The following is a 23,891-nucleotide window of genomic DNA, read 5'->3' on the forward strand; positions in this document are numbered from 1 at the left end:
GGACTAGCTGCTGCAGAAATAGTTAGAAGTAGCTCCTGCTACATTTTATTGAGCTTTTAACTATGTACCAGATCTATTATTGTAATCATTTTGCTCATACTGAGAAATCTCCACTCCTTTCTCCTCAGAAGTGAGTTGGTTTGGTGGGGTATTTTGAATTTCCATTCTTTCAACATAAATCTAGAAAGGCTCTAATGATAGCAAAGTTTTGGTACAGTCTATTCTGTGACCTTGTTTCTGCAACACAAAAATTAAGTCATATTGTTTGTTTTGTGCTACTTAGTGCAACAGGTGAAATCGAACTGCACCAACACGCCAGAAAGCGAAAAGTTGTAGGAAACTTGGTGCCCTTCTGCCCCACACTCTCCTTCCTATTCCCTCTTACCACCCATTCCCTGCCATATGCTCTCCCGGGTTTCTGCTTGCTCTGATAGGATGGTCCCTAGGGTTCAACGGCTTCATGTTAATTGATTTCACATTAACTTCCATATTGACTGATTTCAAATATTTTTCAAGACAAATATGCCACAATTTCCTTTTTCTGAATTTGCTGTGCATTGTTAAAAGTATGCTAGTAGTTTATTAGAGTTGTTACTATTTTTGTTAGGGTTCGGTCTATGAGTTGTATGCGTCAACCCCACCTTTCCCATACACTTGTGCTTTTTGGGATGTAGTTTTGTTGTATGATATTTTTCAAGATTGTAGGTATTTTATTAGAACAAAAACTATAGTTGAAAAATCGATTTTGAGTTTTTGATATGTAGACTCTATTAAAGGGAAGATAAGTCATGAAGAATGAATTGATTAGAGGGAAGATTGAGGAATGTAAGAATCTAATATTTTTCAGTTAGCCAAAAATGAGTATTACTAGGCTTATTACAAATCTATCATGTCTATCTCTTAAATTAACTTTGGTCCTTTTTCTAAATGTGTACCTCTTTAAATGTGCTTTTCCCCCTCAATGCTCAGATGTGTGTTAGGTGTGAGTTATTCTAACTTAAAGGATTCAAAAGAGGATATTTATCTTTTTGTCAAACCAGTCTCCTTTCTTAGGACCTGTTTTACATAATTTAGTACTATACATATCATATTTGGTGATTCTATAAATAAGATCTGAGAGACAAATGTTCCAATTAGTTTAACAAGTTTGATAGCTAACAACTCTAAAACAATTTATGTGGACACCGGCTACCATGGCTGATGCTATTCCCTCTTAATAGCAAAATAACCAGCCTATTCAGATGCTGTACTGACGCTGAATTTTTTGCATTAGAGTGTATTGGATAGGTAATTTGTTCTATACTTCGCCCTATGTCACACTAAGAAGTCTAGACAGGGACCCCTTCTTTACACAATGGTTTCCAAACCAGAATAGTAGGTAAAGCCAACAGTCATTTTTAAGTCAAATTAATCTTGAAGTTATAAAGAAATCAGGAACATTTATTCAAAGCATATAGACTTGAATGAAGTGTGGTCTTACCATTAAACCAGAAACAACAATTATGTATTTGGCATCATGAACTAATTAGGAGGACTTCATCCAGTAGGTTTGTCCTATTGGAACTTAGGTTTGGAAGGCAGAATTTTATGTAAATGATAGTGTTAAGGTTTCATTGATTCCAGAAACAGAGGACATAGTGATAAGGGGCTGATTAGGTCCTGATAGTTTTTATCATTGTACAAAGGTAGGAACTAACATAATTATCTGACAGGGCTACTGCAGGCCCTTGTTCTGTATTTAATCTTCTGAAGAAATGTTTATTCAGGAGTTGCTTAGCAATAGGCCTTTTATTATTATCTCTGTGAAATGTCCTTTGACTTGCATATAGACATATTAATCACTAATCATATATTTTTATTTTCCTGAAATTTTTTGTTCTGATGACTTATAACTATTCTTCAGTATTTTAAGGATTTCATTTTAGTTTGTTTTTGGCAGTCCAGGGGTTTGAACTCAAAGTGTTACACCTTGCTAGGTTGGAGTTTTACCATTTGAACCATGCCTCATCCCTGTTTTATGCTGGCTAATTTTTGAGATAGGGTCTCACTTCTCACCTGGGTACACACCTGTGCTGTGATCTGTTACATCTTTGCTGAGATCACAGGCACCTGCCACAGTGCCCAGCTTCCGTCCATGGAGAGAGACTCTTGTGGACTTTTCTGCCCAGGCTTGGAACTGTGATCTTCTTGCTCTCAGCCTTGGGACGACAGGAACACAACACTGTACCCAACTTGAACCATGATCCTTTCCATCTCAGCTTTCCAAATAGCTAGAAAACCTGGTTTAGGATTAGGTTTTACTACACAGAATAGAACTTTTTAAAAAATTATTCTTTAAGACACTTGAAACTTGCAAAGTACATTTATTTCTTAACATTTTTATAGGCCGAGGAGTGAGGAGGAACATTTAGGTTATGGATTGATATCATTTAAAGTCCAGAGTACACATGGAATATAAAAGTAAAAAAAAACATGTACAGAAGGTTGTGGTATCAAACTGGACTCAAGTTCGGACAATGTGAGTTGACAGACTTCTGTTTTTGTTTTTTTTTTTTTAAATTAAAGGCCGGAAATGTAGCTCTGGTAGAATGTTCATCTAGAATGCACAAGGTACTGTTTGATACACACACATACACACACACACACACACACACACACACACGTACTTACACACATACTTCTAAAGAATAAGTGTTTGGGGGGACAAAATGAGAAAGTTAAACCAAAACTGAGATCAATATGATTCTCTCTATACATTGGCCACCAAAATTAACTTTGGAAATAAATTAGACACCCAGAGAGTATCTAATAATCTGGACTCAGGAATTTTGTTTGCAACTTGTTAAAGATTTAGTATAGAAGCAAAGCTTCTATTAGCCCACATAGTATCTTTGTGTAACTTAGACAAAGATGTCCATATAGGAGAACAGCACTAGCTTGTCAATGCCATGACTTGCTAAGCAGCAGAGGGTGGATTTTAAACAGTCTCCAACCATCAGAATACAAACTGCTAAGATGTGTTGCTTTCCTAAAGAGGAAGAAAAACATTAGAATTTGAGTGTGTTGAAGGTGGGTCTAGTGTAATAAAGATGAAGTGAAAATGCATTTGATAATGAAAAAAAAAGGAATATCCAGAATGTGTATTTGTTGTTGTTGGTGGTGGTCATGGGGCTTGAACAGTATAACTATTCTGTAGATAACTGTACACAAAGTGTAGTCATCTTGTGCAACAGCAGCTCATTTTTTGGGGGGAGGGGGGGTCCAGTCGTGGGGCCTGAACTCTGGGCCTGGGCGCTGTCCCTCAGCTCTTCAGCTCAAGGCTAGTGCTCTACTATTTGAGCCACAGCGCCACTTCCAGCTTTTCTTCTTTTTGCTTATGTGGTACTGAGGAATCGAACACAGGGCCTCAGGCATGCAAAGCAAGTGCTCTACCACTGAGCCACCTTCCCAGCCCAAAACATCAGTTCTTGAAAGGTATGTTTCTGTGTTAGCTCAAAAATGAATGTCACTTTGGTTCTTCTACAAAATGTTACCCAGAAAAGTAGTTGTTATATTGACACACTAAACCAGGGCTTGCTAAACTGTGCTTCTCACGTAAAATCTGATTTGTCATCTCTTTTTACAACTATTTTCATTGCCAGACAGATGTGGCTATTCATTTACATATCAATCCTTGTTTTTGTTGTTGTGTTGGATTGTCCTGATGATGCTCCCATTCAGATATAGAAGGTGTCCCTGCCCTCTGAAATTTCTACTAATCAACCCTTCTGTACCCATTTACTTTTGCTTATAAAATGAGACTAGTAGTACTGACTACTTCACAAAAGTGTTAAGAGGATGGGTAGCACGTTGTGATGGGCATGTCATGGAGCAGGTACTAGCAGCCACTGCTGTATTGTTACATGCTGATCACAGGACAAGAGAGGATTTGTTCTACCAAAAATTACCTAAGTGCTTCATCAAACAGTTATATCCTTCTATCAGTTTTTTTACTTTTCTTTTTTTAGGAGAATTCCTAGAAAATATTGAAAAATAGTATTTGTATTTGTTTACTTTTAGTGAATGTCCCTCATGCTGCCTTCATTTGTTAGTTAAGAACTTTGGCGTGGCCTGGATTTTATTTATGGAATGTCATTTCCTCTTATGCTTCTTTGCATTTCCTCTCTTTCATCTAAGATGGCCTTTCTCTAATCATCCTTAACATATAATCTTCTCCTTCTGGTCTCTGTTGCTTTACTTGGTTTCTTTCTTAATAGAACCCCTCTTTTTCCAAAATCATTTGTTTTAAATCTCTCAATTACTGCAATAATTTGGAACATATTCAAGGTTTTCTTTTTCAATCAGTATTTCCCTGATACATCCTTCTTTCACCTATGCACAGTATCAACTGACAACTGAAAGATGTTGTCATATACTCTTTATATTGCTTGAAATCATTCTGTAGTTTTTCCCCCACTTGTGTCTTGTTTCTTCCAATAGTGTAAAAGGTATTGGATGAACTGTTAAGGTTGGTGCATTACCAACCCTTGAGTATTGCTTGCCACGCAACCGTGTGAAAGCTTGTACCTACACTTCATATTACCTATAGTGTTTGAAATTGGTATTTTTGCTTTAAAAGTAGTTTTGGTGCATGGAAAATCAACTAACAACTTCAATTCTTATGTGGGATTCTTGAAAAATAGTAGAAAAGGAAAGCATTCCTTTAATCCATAGAATTCTAAAAGTTCCAAGTACTAGCACAAACAACTGCAGTTATATTCTTCTACATGTTATTTCTAGAGCTTATGGTGAATAGCTTTGAGTAATATTTTTATTAAAGGCACATAAGAAAGGCAATTTGATCAGAATATTCATTAGGTTTCAGTTTGAGAGTGTCATCATTTAATGTGCTAAATGCTTTTTAAGATTCAAGGCTCTTTTTTCATAATAGAGTATAGGCATGCTACCAATATTTTTTAAATTATATTTTTTAAATTATATTTTTTAAATCATATTGCACAAATGTACAATTCCAAAGGAAAGTACTAGAAAGGTCCTCTAGATGATCTCTGGGGATGCCTATAACATAGTTGTCATTAATAATGACATATGGTAAGAAATTTACCTAACAACATACTATGCTTCATATGTAAGGAGAATGTTTTCTCCATGTTTTAAAATCAGTAACTCTGATTTTTAAATGCTCCAGTGATAGGACTTTCAAAGATAAATTAATTCATGTTGTTCAAACACTGTGATAGACTATACTTTTAAATCCTTTAATACTTAGAATTTGAGTTTAGGATAATCTTGTGGTATTTGGAATTTAGGTCTAGCTAGGTTAGCAAGATTTTTCTCTTTATATAATTTGTTAGATGGGGTTGGAGGATGTAACTCAGTTGGTAGAGAGCTAGCTAATGAGCAAAAGTGACTGGTCTGAGTTCGAGTCCCAGTCTCAGACCTAAGAACAAAACAGAATAGAAAGAAAAATTTTCTTAGAGAAGAAGCATTTCAAGTTTTTCTGAGCTGATGACCATTGCTTCACCCTCTCAATGTCTTTCCCTACCCTCCACAAAGCATGTATATGTGTTACACGAACTTAGTGTGTTATTTTCTGTAAAATAAATGAAATGTAAATCTTAGTAAGTCCAAATTTCTGGAATTTGAAGGTATTTGGACTTGAGGCCTGGCATTTTACCTGGTTCATTCCTCATTTAAAAGATAGTTTTTGTCCGTAAACAGTAGAGGTCCAAACCAATTCATAGTGCTGAATGTCATTATAGCCCTGACTCTTAAAGACCTATGACTATGGAACCTGGTCCTCAAAATATTGTTAGCAAAACAACGTTTGTGTCTTAGTTTCTTCCTTTAGCTTTTGTATGTGCTTATAAGAAGACACTTGATGGGTTGATTACAAAGTAGACTAGGACATGCATTCAAGTGTAAAATGATATGGCAGCTAACATTTAGCTTTTATTTCCTTAATGGCTATCATGACAATTCAGACACTTCTATCTGAATACTTACTGTAAAATGATAAATTCCAGAATTACAACCAGAAAAAAAGGCAGATTAGCTAATCCAATGGAGTTCTGTGATTTTAATTTTAGGGACATTGTCCCTTGGTTTTGGCATTTTACAACAATGGTACCATTTATGATTTTATTTTATTTTAGCCATGCCCTTTGGGTTCCCGAGATTTTCGAGAAAAACAGTGTGCAGACTTTGACAATATGCCTTTCCGAGGAAAGTATTATAACTGGAAACCCTATACTGGAGGTAATGTATAACCTTGGCAGAGCATTCTTGCTTCTCAGAGCTTTGCAAATATGAGAATAAATAAACACATACACATACACGCATTCATGAACATGCTAGATAAAATTAAATGTTAAAGCAGGGAAATGCTAGTGTTATTTTAAAGGGCTCATAGTTTTTTAGTTTCCCTGTGATTATATTAACTTACGTTAATATAATTATATTTTGAAATCAAATGTCTACTTAACAAGATACAAAACTCCTAGAAATGATATATGTATGTGAAAATTGTATAAGATCTGTGAAAATTTGTGAAAATTGATAAGATCTGTTTGAGGCTCTCTTGGTATAAATGTACATTAAGTTATAATCACTGAATATTTCTAATCATCATCCTTACAACAAAGTATGCCATTATAAATCAACTCACAAGAAACAGGAAAATGAGTTCTTTTTTAGACAACATCAAAGATCTTTCTACTGATTAGTTGTTTGTTTGTTTTTTCAATTATAGAAACACTTTGGCTCTTTAATGTAGGCATGTATCAAACACTAGTTCTTCCACAAGCAGATGGGGTTTCTTTGCTCTCAAAATATGAACTAAATTTCATTGAATTTTTCCTCTGGGAAAATTTGAATGTACAGAAGACTGGTGATAGCCATGGTATATGGGTCCATGGAGACTACTACTGAGGAAAACAACCACAAATTCCCAGAATGCAGAGCTCCTTGCTGTTGCTGTAGATGCCAGATTTGGTTTTCCTATACTGCCATTCGAGTCTGCTTAAGACATGCTATCTTTCAGCAAATCTAAAATTTTTACTGAGCTTAAGCATACTAACTTTCACCTTGCTTTGGGGTCACTATTTGCTCTTCAGGAAGCATATTTTCACAAAAATTAAGGACAAGGAAATACAATTTAAAAATACCTGGGATAATGTGGAAATGCCTGAGAGTCTTTCCACTTTAAAAGAGCTGCATGATACAGTTGGGGTGTTAGTATATTTTTATTTGAAATTTATTTCTTGCTTGCTCCCTTGCTTTACTTATTTATTTTGTTATGTTTGGTAAAACTGCATGTACTAAACTTATAAAGTGTGGTTTTTTTGTTTTGTTTTTTTTTTGGTTGTGGGGCCTGAACTCAGGGCCTGGGTGCTATCCCTCAGCTCTTCAGGTCAAAGCTAGCGCTCTACCACTTAAGCCACTTCCAGCGTTTTCTGCTTATGTGGTGCTGAGGAATCGAACCAAGGGCCTCATGCATGCAAGGCAAGCACTCTACCATTGAGCCACCTTCTCAGCCACTAAAAGTGTACTTTCAAAAATGTTTACTGTTTGTCTCTATAGAATCTCAAGAGTCATTTAACATAGAGAAATATTTAAAGAATTTTACAATGGTATCTCTATACTCATCACTAATATTTTTTTACCACTAGCATTTTGCTATATACTTGGTACATAGCTACTCACTTCTCTATCAATTTGTGAATTTTATTTGATATATATATATTTGATATATTCCAAAGTAAAGTACAGTCATTTTCTTCTAAATATTTCATCATGCATGCCATTAACCATAGTTCAATTTTTATTTTTTTTCTCTTGAAGTAAGACTATGTTCAATGAAATGCACAAATCTTACTGTGCCTTCCCTGAATGTTGACAAATGCAACATTACCGTTACCTCCAGAATTACCATTGAAGAGGAAGTCTTTGCCAGTTCAAACTTCTATAAACAATTAGAATAGATTAAAGACTTTAAATAACACGAATTTATTCCTCTCAGTCTTGGAAGCTAGAAGTCCATGATTAGGGTGCAGCATGATTGAATTTTGGTGAGGGCCTTTTTCTGGATTGCAGATTACCATCTTCTGTGCTTATCACAGGAGAAAGAAGAATACTTTGATGTCCTACTAATCCAGTTCTTTTTTTTTTTTTTTGTCGGTCATGGGGCTTGAACTCTGGGCTTGGGCGTTGTCCCCTCAGCTCTTCAGCTCAAGGCCAGCAGAGCCATTTCTGGTTTTCTAGTGCTTTATTGGAGATAAGAGTCTCCTGGAGTTTCCTGCTCGGGCTGGCTTTGAACCGTGATCCTGAGATCTCAGCCTCCTGAGTAGCTAGGATTACAGGCGTAATCCAGTTCTTGAGTAATGACCTAATCACCTTCCAAACACACCATATCCTAATCCATTGAGGGTGAGGATTTCAACACATGAGCTTTGAGGGGAGAGAAACACTCCATGTAAATTGTCCTATAGCTCTTTAGAGTCACTAACAGCATGTCCTCCCCAAGGCAGCCGTTATTCTGACTTCTGTTTTTATCAGCATAGCTTAGTTTTGTCTATCCCAGAACCTCATATAAATTGCATTATGCTATATACACTCTTCTCTGTAAGGGTTCTTTAAACCTATTCTTGCTTTTGAGATCTATTCACATTGTTGAATTCAGAAGAAATAGCTTATCTCTTTTTATTGCAGAGCAATAGTCTATTGACGAAATGAGTTTTCCTCCTGCTATTCATGGACACCTCTGTTCTTCTTAGTGTTTAGTTTTCATACCTACTATGAACATTTGCGAACAGCTCTTATTGTGAGCATATATTTCCATTTCTCTTGAGTAAAGGCAAAGGGATAAGAATACTGGTCAAAGGCCCAAAGAAACATAGGTCCCATGGTTTCCCTTATTTGTAATATCTAGTATATGTATGAGTCAAGCAGAAAAGGTCAGATAATGTGATGTCAGGAAAATGAACCGTTAGATGTGTATTTTAATGTTTTTTCCTTTCATACATGTGTTTCTAACGCATTTATAAGATTATCTCTTTGTTGCTTTGTATGTCCCTCCCCCACAGTATAACCCCTGCTTTCACTATATTTGATGTCAGTATAACTTGTGGAGGAGATGGGGAAAAACCAGTTGTTTAAGGATACAGGTGGACCTGTTGCAACAATGAGAAGTACAAGTTGTCATGTCCAAAACGAGCTTTACAACATCGGTGGGGGGGGGGAGGGGGGAAGGAGAAGGATTGGGATTGGGGGGGAGGGGGGAGGCGGGGAAGGGATGTGAAGGGTAAACAAAGGAGGAGGCTGCAATGCTTGGTAAGAAATGTACGCGTTATCCTGCTCATGTAATTGTAACTCCTCTGTACAGCATGTTCACAAATAAAATTAAAAAAAAAAAGAATACTGGTCAAGTGTAAGCTGAGTTTTAAAAGAACTGCTGGATGTTTTGTGAAGTGATTGTACTATATTGCATTTTCACCAATAATATTTGAGAGTCCTGTTTATTTCACTTATCAATATTTTTTTCTGGTGTCTCAATGGTGATTTAATTTGCCTATTGTGATGATTGATTATATTGACACATTTTCTGTAGTTATGGTCCATTTATGTTTTTTCATACTCTGCTCAAATCGTTTGCCTTTTAAAATCACATTTAATTAAATTTTGTGTCTGATCCACCACACTTATTTGTGTGGTGCAAGATGGTAATTTGATACATGTAGCATTTAATAATCAAATCAGGATAATTAGTATTTCCATATACCAAATATGACCAGTTCTCTATGTTAGAGATCTTGAAATTCTCATATACATGTGAATTTTATAAATGTGACTGTCTATATGTATAATTTAAAAATCCATTCATTGATTAATGAATTGCTATCTTGATTCTATATCTTGCCTGTTGGGAATAGTATCACTGAAAGCATGGGTGTGCTTTGGTGTCTCTTTGGTATAATGATTTCATTTCCTTTGGATATTTACTTAGAACTGAATAGTTCTATTTTTTGATGCGTGAGGCACCTCAGTACTGTTTTCTATAGTGGTTGCACTAATTTATTTTCCCACCAACGGTTTATAAGAGTTCCTTTTTCTTATCCTCACCAGCATTTCTTACTTTTTGTCCTTTGAGTAGAGCATTCTAAATGGAATATAAAATCTTGTGCATCTTTTATTGAATATATTCCTGAGCAATTTGGGTTTTCAATTATTTGTTTTAGAATATAAAAATAAAATTGACTTTAGTGTATTAACTTTTTATTGTAACATTTCTAAGCTCTGATTTTCTAATAGTTGTCTTGATGATTACATTTTCATGACAGTCATATTCTCATTTCCATCTCATATTTCTATCTTTCTATTTTATTACTTTAATGTATTCAATTGGTTGTCTAATACAATATGTGCTGAAACTGATTTTATATTGTCTTACTTATTTTGTGAATATGCTGACTGAGTTGGTAGACTTTTCCATGGCAAGATATACTCTATATAATGATATATTATATATATGCATATATATGGGCTTTATATTTTTATTAATTATATTACTGTATATATATATATTTGTAAATAATACCAAATTTTACTTTTTTATACTTGTGGTATCTTTAACAAGTTTTAGTAGTTAGACTCCAGAAGTAGAATGTTTATTTTGAAAGAGTTTGCAAAATTGTTATGAGTTCTTACAATAGATTTTATAAAATTATAAACTTCAGTTATAAGAGTAATAAACTTTATGCTTCTAATACATTATCGTTAACTGCAACATCATATATTTATGCTTAGATTTCCTCTTCCTACTGAATTTCTTAAAATTACTTTGTTCTAATTTTTAAATATTTGATATTTTCTATATTCTTAATGAATGTCCTATGTACATGTGAGAATGATATGTTTTCTACAGTTATTGAATAGTATTCTATACATATTGAGGAAGTCAAGCGGACTGAGAGGGTTATTCTTCCACCCAAAATTGAGAGAAGCATGTCAAAATCTACAGATAGTATATGATTTCACATTCTTTGTTTGGCTTTGCCTCTTCCAAGTTTTATTTTTTATATTATTTATATGTATATTATATATAATATATATTTATATTACCTATATTTATATATCATATATTATATATTTAAGTTTTATATTTTTATTATCTTTAGGTAGTTGTACAAAGGAGTTACCATTCGACAAATAAATTTATAAGTACAATGCATCTTGATCAACATCACCCCTTTATAATTCTCTCTGTCCTACCCAGCCCATTCCTCTCAATTTTCCTACTTTAATAGGGTATGTATTGAATAATATGGCTGCATTCTATTCACCCTTCCTCTCTTCATTTGTATACCCCACTCCTCCATTTGTTTTTGCTTAATGCACAAATATATAATGTTGCAGTTAACTATAGTGTATTAGAAGCATAGAATTTATTACTCTTATAACTGAAGTTTATAATTTTGATCAAAACTTTCCCAATTTCTCCCAACTCAGCCAACCTTTGCTCTTTATTTTCTGTTTTTATGAGTTTGACATTTTTAGGTTCTACATATATATGAGATCATGCAATATTTCTTTTTCCTCAGCCTGATTTATTTTACTTAGCATGCTGTCTTCTAAATAGTTGATTCAAATGATAGCAATTGCTTTTTACTGAAGACTGAAATGTATAGCATAATTCGTAATAGTAATAAACTATATATATGCATGCATGTGTACATATGTGCATGCCTCACAATTTCTGTGTCTACTCATCTATCAACAACTTAAATTGTTTCTGTATATTGGCTGTTAGGAAATATGCTATGAGAATGAAGCGCTCTCATTGAAATTGTGATTTTACCGTCCTTGGATATATCTCCACAAGGGGAATTGCTGGATCTTATGGCAGTTTTGGTTTTAAATTTTTAAGGAAACTCTTTGCTGTTTTCCATTTGGTAGTAACCAATCACATTCCTGCCAACAAAGTGTAAGGATTCTCTTTTCTTAAAATTCCTTCTGCCATTAGTTATCTTGTGACTTTCAGCTAATAGGCGAGAAAGTATTTTTGCCAATTCCAATGCATTTTGTTGTTTCCTTTACTGTGAACAACACTTGTTTATTCCACTTGTTTGTCTTAGTTTTTGTCATCTATACTGTAGGTGTCGTATCAAAGTCATTGCAAACCACACTGCCTTGAAGCTTTATCCTTTTGTTTTATTCTGATAGTTTTAGCTTAGGCTTTTGTATGTTAGTCTTTAATCCATTTGGGGTTAGTTTTTGTGTAGAGCATATGATAAGACTTCAATTTTATTTATTACATGTAAATACCAAATTTTTCGTATGCTATTTATTAATGGGCTTATTTATTGTTTTATTGCACATTCTTGGAACAAATGTTGAAGATTATTATTTTAAATACAAAAGATTATTTCAGGGCTTCTATGCTTTTCCATTGTTCTGTATATCTTTTTTATAAAATTATTATGCTGTTATGGTTACTATAATTTTTTAATAATAATATGAAACTTGTGTGATGCTTCATGTTTTTGTTGTTCTAGACTTGTGGCTATTCAAGGTCTTTTTTTGGTGACATATGGGCTTTAGGATTTTTTTATATTTCTAAAAAATGCCATTGTAATTTAGTAGTGATTGAGTTGAATTTGTATATTGTTCTATAGCATATGGGCATATTGACAATATTAAGTCTTTTGATAAATACATATGCTATTTCTTTGTGTTTCCTTTAATTTTTTTCATCAGTGTCTTAAACTTTTCAGTGTGCAGATCCTTTACTTTTAATATTTATTTCTAAGTATTTTTCATGCTGTTGAAAATTGAATTATTTTCCTTTTAGATAGCTCATTGTTAAAGTGTACAGAAATGCTACTAGTCTTTGTCAATTTTGCGTTCTGTGTTTATTTAATTTGATTATTAATTCTAATAGTTCTGTAGAATCTTCAGGGTTTTTTTATTTATATGATATGGTAACAACAATTATCTTTCCAGTTTAGATTTTTTTTTAAATTTCCTTTTGTTACGTAATTGTTCTCTAGAACTTCTAGTACTAAGTAGCAAGAATGAGCATCCTTGTCTTGTTCCTTATCTTACAATAAAAGTCTTTAACTTAACACTATTGCATATTATGCATTGTTTTGAAATTTATATCCTTTATACCTGGAATCCTGGTGTTTGAACTCTGGACTTAGGTACTATCCCTGAGCTTTTGTGTTCAAGGCAAGTGCTCTACTACTTCAGCCTCTCTATTTCTGGTTTTCTGGTGGTTAATTGGAGATAAGATTACTCAGTGACTTCCTGCACAGGCTGGTTTTGAGACACATTCTTCAGATCTCAGCCTGTTGAGTAGATGGATTACAGGTCTGAGCCACCACTACCCAGCCTTGTTGAAAAAAAAATTTTTGGGGGGGTCCAGTCATGGAGCCTGAACTCTGGGCGTGGGCGCTGTCCCTCAGCTCTTCAGCTCAAGGATAGCACTCTACCACTTGAGCCACGGCACCACTTCCGGCTCTTTTATTTTCTGCTTATGTGGTGTTGAGGAATCAAACCCAGGGCCTCATGCATGCAAGGCCAGCGCTCTACCACTGAGCTACCTTCCCAGCCCTTGAAAATTTTTATAATGAAGATTTTGTCAGATGCTTTTTCTGCATCTGTTCAGATGATCATCTAGGCTTTGCCTCTTGCTTTTTATACAATATAATGTAAAATGTTATTTGTTTATATAATGTAATATATTAACTTTATTGATTTGTATTTGTTATACCATCCTTTCATCTTTAGGATAAATCCTACTTGGTCATGACCATTGTGATGAGAATAAATGATAGAAATTAGTATTAAATTTGTTAATTCTTGTTGTATGGCCTACTTAATTATTCTAGTGTTGGATTGTTCTAGTATTAAATTTCTTCTTTTATGGCCTACCTAGTTCCTATCCTAGTGAATATTTTGCATGCCCTTGAAAGAAATATATTTTGATGCTGTGATGCTGTATGTCTATTAAGAACATTTGAACTACAGCATAAACTCCATAGTTTCCTTATTGAATTTTTGTCTAGATGATCTATCCATTTTTGAGAGCAGACTACAGAAGTCCCCTACAGTTGTATTGCTGTGTAGTTTTCTCATCATGTCTGTTAATATTCGCTTTATTATATATTTAGGTTCTCTACTATTAGATGCATATGTATTTGGAAGTGTTATCGATAGTAATTTTCTTGGTCTTTTTTTGGTTTTTTACCTTAAAAGATATTTTGTCTAATATAATTGTAGCTCCTACTACTTTCTATTAGAATGGAATATTTGTGTGTGTGTGTGTGTGTGTGTGTGTTTTACAGGGGTTTGAACTATGGATTTCACACTTATGGGGCTTATTAGGCAAGCTTGAGCCATGTCTCCAATCCTTTTTTGCTTCTTATGTTTTGGATAGAGTCTCACAATTTTTGCCCAGGCTAGCATAGATTGTGATCCTCCAACCTATACCTCCTATATAGCAGGGATAACAGATAATGTACCACTCTACTGACCTGCAGATATGTACTTTGTTGGTTGACATAGAGTCTAACTTTTTTTTTTTTTCATCAGACTAACAAACCATGATTTTCCCATCCTGAGTAGCTGGGATTACATGGGTGATCAGACATGGCTGGCCTTGAATTGAGTATTTTTTTCTCTATTTCTTAACTTTTAGTTTCTGTATACTTAAATCTGAAGTCAGTTACTTGTAGGGAATATGTAAGTGAATTTAAAAAAAGAAAAAGCCTTTCAGTCACTCTACATCTTTTGAATACAGAATTTAATCTGCTTATATTTAATGTAAGTAGTTGTAGATGAGGATTTACTATTGCCATTTGGTCACTTGTTTTTGTCTGTTTTATTGATCCTTTAATTTCTTTTTTCCTCATCTTGTGCTGCTGTTTTTTCTGGCGTTTTTTTCTTTTTGGTAATTGTATGTCTTGATTTCTTTCAGTTTCTCTTCTGTGTATTTACTAAGGTCTTTGCTTTATGGTTACTGTGAGGATTACATAAAACATTTTATAGCTATAGGAGTCTATTTTAAGCTGACATCAACTAAAATTCAGTCACATACAAAAATTCCCCACCTTAGGGTTTTTTTAATATCAAATTTTATAACTCTTTATTTTGTGCCCATTAAATTATTTTGGCTGTAGCTACTTTTACTATTTCTGTCTTTATACTAGTTATAAGTGATTTATACATCTCTATAAGAGTATTAGAATATTCTGAATTTTACAATATACTTACCTTTACAAGTTAACTTTCTTCATTCATATATTTTCATGTTACTAATTAGCATCCTTTCATTTCAGCTTGAAGAACTCCCTTTAGCATTTCTTGTATGGCAGATTTAGTGCTGATAAAGTCCCTCAGCTTTTGTTTATATGGAAAGTCTTTATCTCTCCTTCATTTCGGAAAGACAACTTTGTCAGGAAAAGTATTCTTAGTTGGCAGTTGTTTTTTTTCAGCACCATGAATCCATTATCCCACTCTACTGACCTGCAGATAAATTTGTGGATATACTTATATAGCTCCCTTGAGTGTGATGAACCTTTTCTTATCTTTCTTCATTCAACATTATGTCCTTTTCTTTAATGTTTAAGTTATTATTATAGTATACCTTTCAGATTTTCTTTGGGTTATACCTTATTGGAGAACATTGAGCTTCCTATAATTAGATGTCCATCTCAGATTTGAAAAGTTTTCAGCCACTTTGTTTTCTTTAAATAAGATTCCTTTCTCTTCTGAAGATCCCCACATAATGTGAATGTTACAGCTCTTTTTGATGATTTTCCATAAATCCTTTTGGATTGGATTTCTTTCCATTCTTTTCTCTTTTTTTTTTTTTGTCAAATGATCCCTTTTTAACCCACTGATGATTTTTCCACTTGATTGAGTCTACTGTTGATAGTCTCTGATGCACTTTTCATTTATGGTATTCAGCTTCAGAACTTCTGTTTTGTTTTGCTTTGCTTTGCTCTGTGTATATGAGACAGATAGTTAAGAGAGAGAGAGAGATCTGTCTCTATCAAACATCTCATTTGTTCATGTCTTGCTTTTTAAGTCAGTTGTATATCTTTGCTCTTCTGTAGCTCTTTTAGCTTTCTTTTTCTTTTCTTCTTTTCCTTTCTCTTGTCCTTCATTCTTCCCTTTCTATTTTTTCTTATTTTCACTGGAACATCAACATAAGACCTCATGTAGTATCTTTATGCTACTATATCTCTAACTTAATTATTTTTAGTTCTTTATCAGGTCTTTGGTAGATCTCTTACTCATTAGATTTGTTTGCTTGTTGTTGTCTTGGTGGTGTTTTCTTGATTTTTCTTGTTCCCCAGTCTGTCATTTATTGAGCCTGTGGCTTTTCTTCTCTGCTTCTAGATTTGTTTTTAAACACTAAAGCCATACCCATCAACACGGTAGTCTGGGCAGGATGAAAAAGAAGTGGGCCCTTTGGGTAGTGTCCCAGACAGCTGAGGAGCTTTTATTATCTCATTTTGTACCCTATTGGAGAGATAATGGGCTGAGAGGTTGTTTTTGATGCAGATATGAGACTATGATGAAGATAAAATGAAATTATTCTCTAATTTTTTTAATTTTAATTTTATTGTATGGGTGTTTTACAGAAGGGTTACAGTTACATAAGTAAGGCAACAGATACATTCTTGTTGAACATTGTTACCCCCTTTCATTTCTCCACCACTTTCCTTCCTCCCTTCCCAAAATGGTGAGACAAAGGAGGAAGGGTGAAACAATGCAACAGCGATCCTCAGGAGACATGATGTTGGAAACAAAACTATTCTTAAAACCTGTTCTCAGATTTTCTGTTTGTTTGTTTGTTTCAATGGCATGCTGGAACTCCCATGGATTCTCAATCTCACAAAAAGTACTCTCATTTGTAGGTAGTTGTAAAAGCAATTGCTTCTGCTAGAGGATAATAAAAGCTTCTCTTCTACCATCTTGATTATGTCACTTCAAAAGTACCTTTTCCGAAAGTTCATTGTAACAGGAAAAGCTGAACATGTGCAGCAGTAAACAAAGAAGAAATTGATTCCCATTTTCATGGTTTAGTACAGTGGGCTAAGGAATTCAATCAGTGTCTTTCCAACCAAATACTACCTCATATAATTAATATTATGTTATAGTTGGATAAGCAAACTTACAACATACTGTGCTATGTTAAATTCTAAAACATTAGAAATGAGAAAAGAGCTAACTCTGATAATTATTATAAAAATCTCTATACAATCCACAAAAAATTAGTCATCCTATTCATGAGAATCTTATAAAATGATTACTTTTATTATGATTTCAGGAAGAAATTATTGTATTTATTACTTTTCATTCTTTTGTTAGCATAGCAAAATATGTCATTATCCTAAGCCAAAAACTAATATTATTAGTTATTAATGTAGAAACATTTTACATTGAAAAATGGAAAAAAAACATGGACTTGATTTTTAGCCATACAGTATATAAACTGGTAGCTTAGGAAAAGTTTTTCCAACATTTACAAACCAGAGTAGTTTATGCTTTTGTTAAAAAAAAAAAAAAAGGCTAGGATTTCATCATTCCCCCCATTTACTCCCCCCAGTACTGGGACTTAAACTCAGGGCTTCAGGCTCGCACTTGGTTACTTGGAGATAAGAGTCTAGAATTTGTCTGCCTGGACTGGCTTCATCTGGGATCCTCAGGTCTCTACCTCCTAAGTAACTAGGATTATTGTCATGGGCCACAGGTGGCACCCCTTGTCTTTTATTAAAAAAATAAATTATATCTAACATTGGGATATTTTTGCATGACAACTTAAATAAAATAGTAATTTACATTAGTAGAATGTACTCCTTCTTATTTTTATTAATACCATTTTTTTACATCTACTCACTTTGCAGAAACCAGATTTCTAAAAATTTCAGTAGAACTTAGGCATAATATTTTTATTTATCTGCCTAATTACCTTTTCTTGGAGTTGTCTTCTTTATTTCTAAGAAAAATTTTGTCAGCCTAACAAGAATAAAGCCAAAGTATTATAGACCTCACAAAATAAATATTTCAACTCACAATTTTATAACTACATATTTATAAGTGACAGCTTTTAATGGGTTGTTTTCATTACAATAAATTCACATTAGTTTTGCTATCCAATATACTACTATAAAGTCATGATATTTACTGTTCTTATGGCTACTGTTTTTTACTTTAGCCTTTAAAAGTACAAGTTTCTATGATAAGATGATAACACTCAAATTATTATATGCAGTTATTCACAAAAGAACATTTGATATATTTAATTATTCAGTTGTAATGAGGAAATGTTGAAAATGAATTTTTGATTCTATGATTTATTAATCTCTTAAGAATTGTTCATGTTTTAATGCTGTTATTAATTTTCTGTTTATACTACTAGTCCCACAAGGATATATCTCAACATGATAAGCTCTTAGGATGTGATACTACTAGTAAAGGCTGAACAAATTTGGTTTTGTTTTAATACATATACCTGTTTGTTGTGGCAGAATTTACTTATAAGTTTCACAAGTGTACATATATATATATATATATATATATATGTATATATATATATATAACAAGTTTTTGTTTTTATTATTTCAATCCTCCTTAGACTTTATTACCTTTATTTTTTAGAAATAATTTTCTTTCCTAATTTTTTAAAACATTTGATTACATCCAGTGTGATTCCTTTGGCAACTAAAATATATTGAAAATATACACTTGAAATACCTGAAAAAATGTAAAACCTTGAAACTACTCAGAAGGGTCTTCTTTAAGTTGCAAAAACAAGGAAAATAATTTATTTTATAGTGCTTATAGTTGAACTCAGAATCTCATACTTGCTTTTAGCTTTTGTGATCCAGGTTCTACTTAAGCCATAACTCCACTTCTGGCCCTAAACTACTTAATTGGAGATTAAAAAAAAAATCTCTTGGGGATGGGAAGGTGGCTCAGTGGTGGAGCGCTTGCCTTGCATGCATGAGGGTTCGATTCCTCAGCACCACATAAACAAAAAGAAAAAAAGCCGGAAGTGGCGCTGTGGCTCAAGTGGTAGAGTGCTAGCCTTGAGCTGAAGAGCTGAGGGACAGCACCCAGGCCCAGAGTTCAGGCCCCACGACCGGACCCCCAGCTCCCAAAAAAATCTCTTGGATTTGTCTGCCTATGCTGGTTTTGGACCTTAATCTGCAGATCTCTGCCTCCTGTGTAGCTAGAATTACAGGCCTGAGACACTGGTGCCCAGCAAACATGAATTTTTTTTAAGAGGAAAGAAACATACACATCTAGGTATATAATCAGGTAACCATATGTAGGAGTTATAGTTTTACTGTAGCTACTACTACTTCATTCTTCATAAGAAGAACAATTCCATTAAAAAATTGCTCTTCTGTTTTATTTGTTCAGGTGGCGTAAAACCTTGTGCATTAAACTGTTTGGCTGAAGGTTACAATTTCTACACTGAACGTGCTCCTGCAGTAATTGATGGGACCCAGTGCAATGCAGATTCATTGGATATCTGTATCAATGGAGAATGCAAGGTTGCTCAGATTTTACTCCTCATTGTTGGGATTTTGCGACTTCTATCTTTTTCTCAACTAATAGATGGTGTTTATTTCTATTATCAGTTTGTTTTTAAGAAAGCCTTTAGGCAAATTCAATTTTAAATCAAGTCTGACAGTTAGGTAGTTAGATACAGAAAGATCCATTCATATTTAAGCACTAGACTAATGTGACTTAATCTGATATTCTAATTGTTTAAAGCAGTTTCTAGGGATATGAAGATATTTAGGGCTATAATGTCCATTATTCTTTTGTTCAGTTTATAAATAAAATGGTTGAAAAAGAAAGAATATTCCTATGGCTATCATATATTCTCATTTGCAGATGTTATGTCTTTTACAGCACAATTTTTCTTCAAAATGTGATACAGCTGTAGTCCTCCTGTTTTATCTTTTAAAGTATTTGTAATGGTTTTCCTTATACAGTTAGTCTTTACCTTATTAAAGCATTTATGTTAGAAAATTTGTCAGAATACTTGGAAAATGTAAGAGAAAATCCATGCTATTTTGTTAGATGTATGTATGAATCATGGTAATAAGAAAAGCCACAAAAACCACTGTTCTCAGCATTTTTTTCTTCGATGATCTTGTTTAACTTTGGAAAGAAGAACATAACTAAATGATAAAGAGAAATAACTGAAAAAGAGGAGATTTTAAAAAATGTTGTCTGTTTTGCTTAGTTTCAGCTTTTCCTGGAAATATCCCTGCCTTTCTGGTTAATAGCATATGGATGTGGCGATTCAGTTGTGTGTGCGTGTGTGTGTCTGTGTGTCTGTGTGTGTGTGTGTGTGTGTGTGTGTACAAGAGACAGTACTTATCTCCTTGAAGAAAAGTTATTTTTGTGATGGTATTTATATTTTTACAGGTTACAATGGCCCAAGTACAGTTTTTTATTCAGGGATAACATATAGTACCAATAGCTAAAGATTAGATGTGCAAATTCAAGCACCAAAACACACTAAAAATACTAAAATTCCACCTTTTTATATTTAAATGCAGAAATAAAAGGTAAAATTTCAGCTTTATAATTGGCATGCTTACATGTCCTCTTTGTTAGTCAGCTAGTGGAAACAGTAACCTCTAATACTAATAATACAATATCTATAATGAAACAATGGCTTAACAAGAGAAAAAAACCATCATAAGGTTAGTCGACTCTTGCTGATATAACCTTCTACATGACTATAAGCTATCTTGCTTAGTTTTAGAAAAATATTGATTGCTAATAAATTACACTACTTAAAAAATTAGAACATGATGTATACATAAAAGAAGACACGAGCTGGAATAGGAATATTGGCATCTATTCCTGGAGTCAAATTTTTTTTTCTTTAAACTTAGAGGTTGAGAAATGTTCATTGGGACTTAGTGATAAAAGAAGGCAGAGGGAAGAGAGTTCTTATTTTTACTTCCTTTACTGGAAGAGCGAGTACTTCAGTAGGTTATATGTATCTGATTAGTTCTGCTTCCAAGAAATTATTTTTTGACTCACTGAACATTCTTGTGTGTTTTCAGCATGTAGGTTGTGATAATATTTTGGGATCTGATGCAAGGGAAGATAGATGTCGAGTCTGCGGAGGGGATGGAAGTACATGTGATGCCATTGAGGGTTTCTTCAATGATTCCTTACCCAGAGGAGGTGAGTATGTTCTGGTCTCTGCTATGTTCAGAATCACAAAACATTTCACTTCTTTTCTCTTCTTACGTTTGTTTCTTTATGTAGGAAGACAATGGTATTTTTCCTTAAGTTGTTTTCAGTCATTTAAATAAAAATGTGCTTCATGCAAAATATTTTGAGGAAATACTATTCTTTTCCTACTTGACTTTATTTAACTATGCTTGTTTTCTTTCTTTTCTTGCTTGCTTTTCTTGCTTGGCTTCCTTCCTTCCTTCCTTCTTTCCTTCCTTCCTTCCTTCCCTCCTTTGGTTGTGTGTGTGTGAGAGAGAGAAAGAGAAGAGAGAGAGAGAGAGAGAACGCACGCTAAAGATACAACCTAGCCTTTCTTTCATATTCAGTAATTATTCTCCCACTGAGCTACATTCAGCCCTGGATTCATTTTTTTTTTAATACGATGTCATGCAGTGTTGCTCACAACACAAATGTTCTTGCTTTTTTTTTTTTTTTTTGGGTCCGGTCATGGGGCCTGAACTCTGGGCTTGGGCACTGTCCCTCAGCTCTTCAGCTCAAGGCTAGTGCTCTTAAGCCACAGCGCCACTTCCGGCTTTTTGCTTATGTGGTGCTGAGGAATCAAACCCAGGGCCTCAGGCATGCAAGGCAAGCACTCTACCACTGAGCCACCTTCCAAGCCCGGACACAACACAAATGTTCTAAACTCAAGCTACCTGTATTCTCCTTTTTCAGCCTTCTGGGTGTCTCAGACTATATAGTCTTATGCTATCATACACAATTTAAGATGTGAATGCCTAGAATATTGATGTGAGGGTTGTGTGTTAGAGAAAAAAAAGATGAGTTTAAAAATACCCTGAGACAATTTTAAAGAAAAAACAAACACCTTTTTTTCTAAAATATATCTATAAACCTAAAGAAGCCCATATTTCATAACTTGTAAAGTACAAAGTCAAAGAAAAAATAGAAGAACTAAGAAACACTGATTGCTGGGTAGTTACTAAACACTCATTTTCTGGTAGAGGCTGCTTACTACTGGCTATCTTCTGTGTCCCAGGCTACATGGAAGTGGTGCAGATACCAAGAGGCTCAGTTCACATTGAAGTCAGAGAAGTTGCTGTGTCAAAGAACTACATTGGTAAGTGACTTTGCTAGATTTTAAAAATACATGAGGAAAAGCAAAACAGTATTATGAAGTGAAAGACATGCTTTCAGGTAGAACATTTTCCTGCTGATATGAAGTTAAGTTCCAAGTTTTATAGGATCACATGTAAATGCTAGCTTATTCTTTTCTTTTTTTCTTTGGTGCTGATCCTGGGGCTTGCTCTCAGGGCCTGAGCACTATCCTTGAAGTTTTGTGCTCAAGGCTAGAGCTCTACCACTTAAGCCACAGCTCCAATTCTAGTTTTGTTTTGTTTTTGTTTGTTTGTTTTTTGTTTGTTTTGGTGGCTAACTAAAAATAAGAGTCTCACAGACTTTTGTACCCAGGTTGGGTTTGTATATCTTTTTTTTGGGGGGGAGGGGTACAGTCATGGGCCTGAACTCTGGGCCTGGACACTGTCCCTCAGCTCTTCAGCTCAAGGCTAGCACTCTACCACTTGAGCCACAGCACCACTTCCGGATTTTTTCTTTTTGTTTATATGGTGCTGAGGAATCGAACCCAGGGCCTTAAGCATGCAAGGCAAGCGCTCTACCACTGAGCCACCTTCCCAGCCACCCCCCTCCCCAAGGTTGGGTTTGAACTGTGATCCTCAGGTCTCAACCCCCTGAATAGCTAGGATTGTGGGGGGATGTTGGGAATAGAACAGAAGGCATTAGGCAGTGCTCCTCCACTGAACTATATCTCCTTCCCTTTATGAGTTTTTTTTCTTCTTTTTTTCTTTTTTGAATATTTTTAAAAAAAAATAACCTTTTTATTGAGAAAATACTCTACAGAGGGGTTACAATTACATGAGCAAGATAATGAGTATATTTATTTTCTTTTTTTTTTTTTTGTCAGTTGTGGGGCCTGAACTCTGGGCCTGTGCACTGTTCCCTAGCACTTCAGCTGTAGACTAGCGCTCTACCACTTGAGCCTCAGCCCCACTTCCAGCTTTTTCTGCTTATGTGGTGCTGAGGAATCAAACCGAGGGCCTAATGCATGCAAGGCAAACACTCTACCACTGAGCCACCTTCCCAGCCCCAGAGTACATTTCTTATCAAGCATTGTTGCCTCCTCCTTTGTTTTTCCCCTACCATCCATCTCCATGACTGCACCATATCCCCCACCCCCAATAGTAAAGTTCGTTTTTCCACATAGCATCTTAAACATCTCATTGTTGCAATGGGGCAACCTGTATCCCTATTTAAACAATTTGTTTCTTTCCCTTCCCCTCCACAAATTATACCAACATCAAATACAGTGAAAGTAGGGATTATGCCATGGGGGAGGGACATACAAAGCAACAAAAATCACGTGATACCTTATAAATACATTAGAAACAATAGCAAGAAAGAAAAAACCACTTGTATCCTTATCTTGGGGTTCGTTTTGCTTAACATCATTTTATCTGACCTTTTCTGCTTGTCTCTAACATTTACTAGTTATTGCAAATAAGGGAAACCATGGGACCTATGTTTCTTTGGGCCTGGCTTACTTCACTTAATATAATTTTTTCCAAGTCTTTCCATTT

General features: G+C 34.4%; 1 protein-coding gene across 1 annotated transcript in view; it reads left to right on the forward strand.

Annotated features, from left to right (window-relative positions):
• The window catches only part of Adamts6 (ADAM metallopeptidase with thrombospondin type 1 motif, 6), a 209,504-nt gene that overhangs the window by 125,791 nt on the left and 59,822 nt on the right, over positions 1 to 23,891 (forward strand). The window contains exons 14-17 of the mRNA XM_013025239.1: positions 6,156 to 6,258; positions 19,438 to 19,571; positions 21,108 to 21,231; positions 22,277 to 22,357. Of these exons, the coding sequence (XP_012880693.1) occupies positions 6,156 to 6,258; positions 19,438 to 19,571; positions 21,108 to 21,231; positions 22,277 to 22,357 (442 nt within the window). The remainder of the gene's footprint in view (positions 1 to 6,155; positions 6,259 to 19,437; positions 19,572 to 21,107; positions 21,232 to 22,276; positions 22,358 to 23,891) is intronic.

This window comes from Dipodomys ordii, unplaced genomic scaffold (genome assembly GCF_000151885.1).
Source record: "Dipodomys ordii isolate 6190 unplaced genomic scaffold, Dord_2.0 Scaffold83, whole genome shotgun sequence".
NCBI lineage: Eukaryota > Metazoa > Chordata > Mammalia > Rodentia > Heteromyidae > Dipodomys > Dipodomys ordii.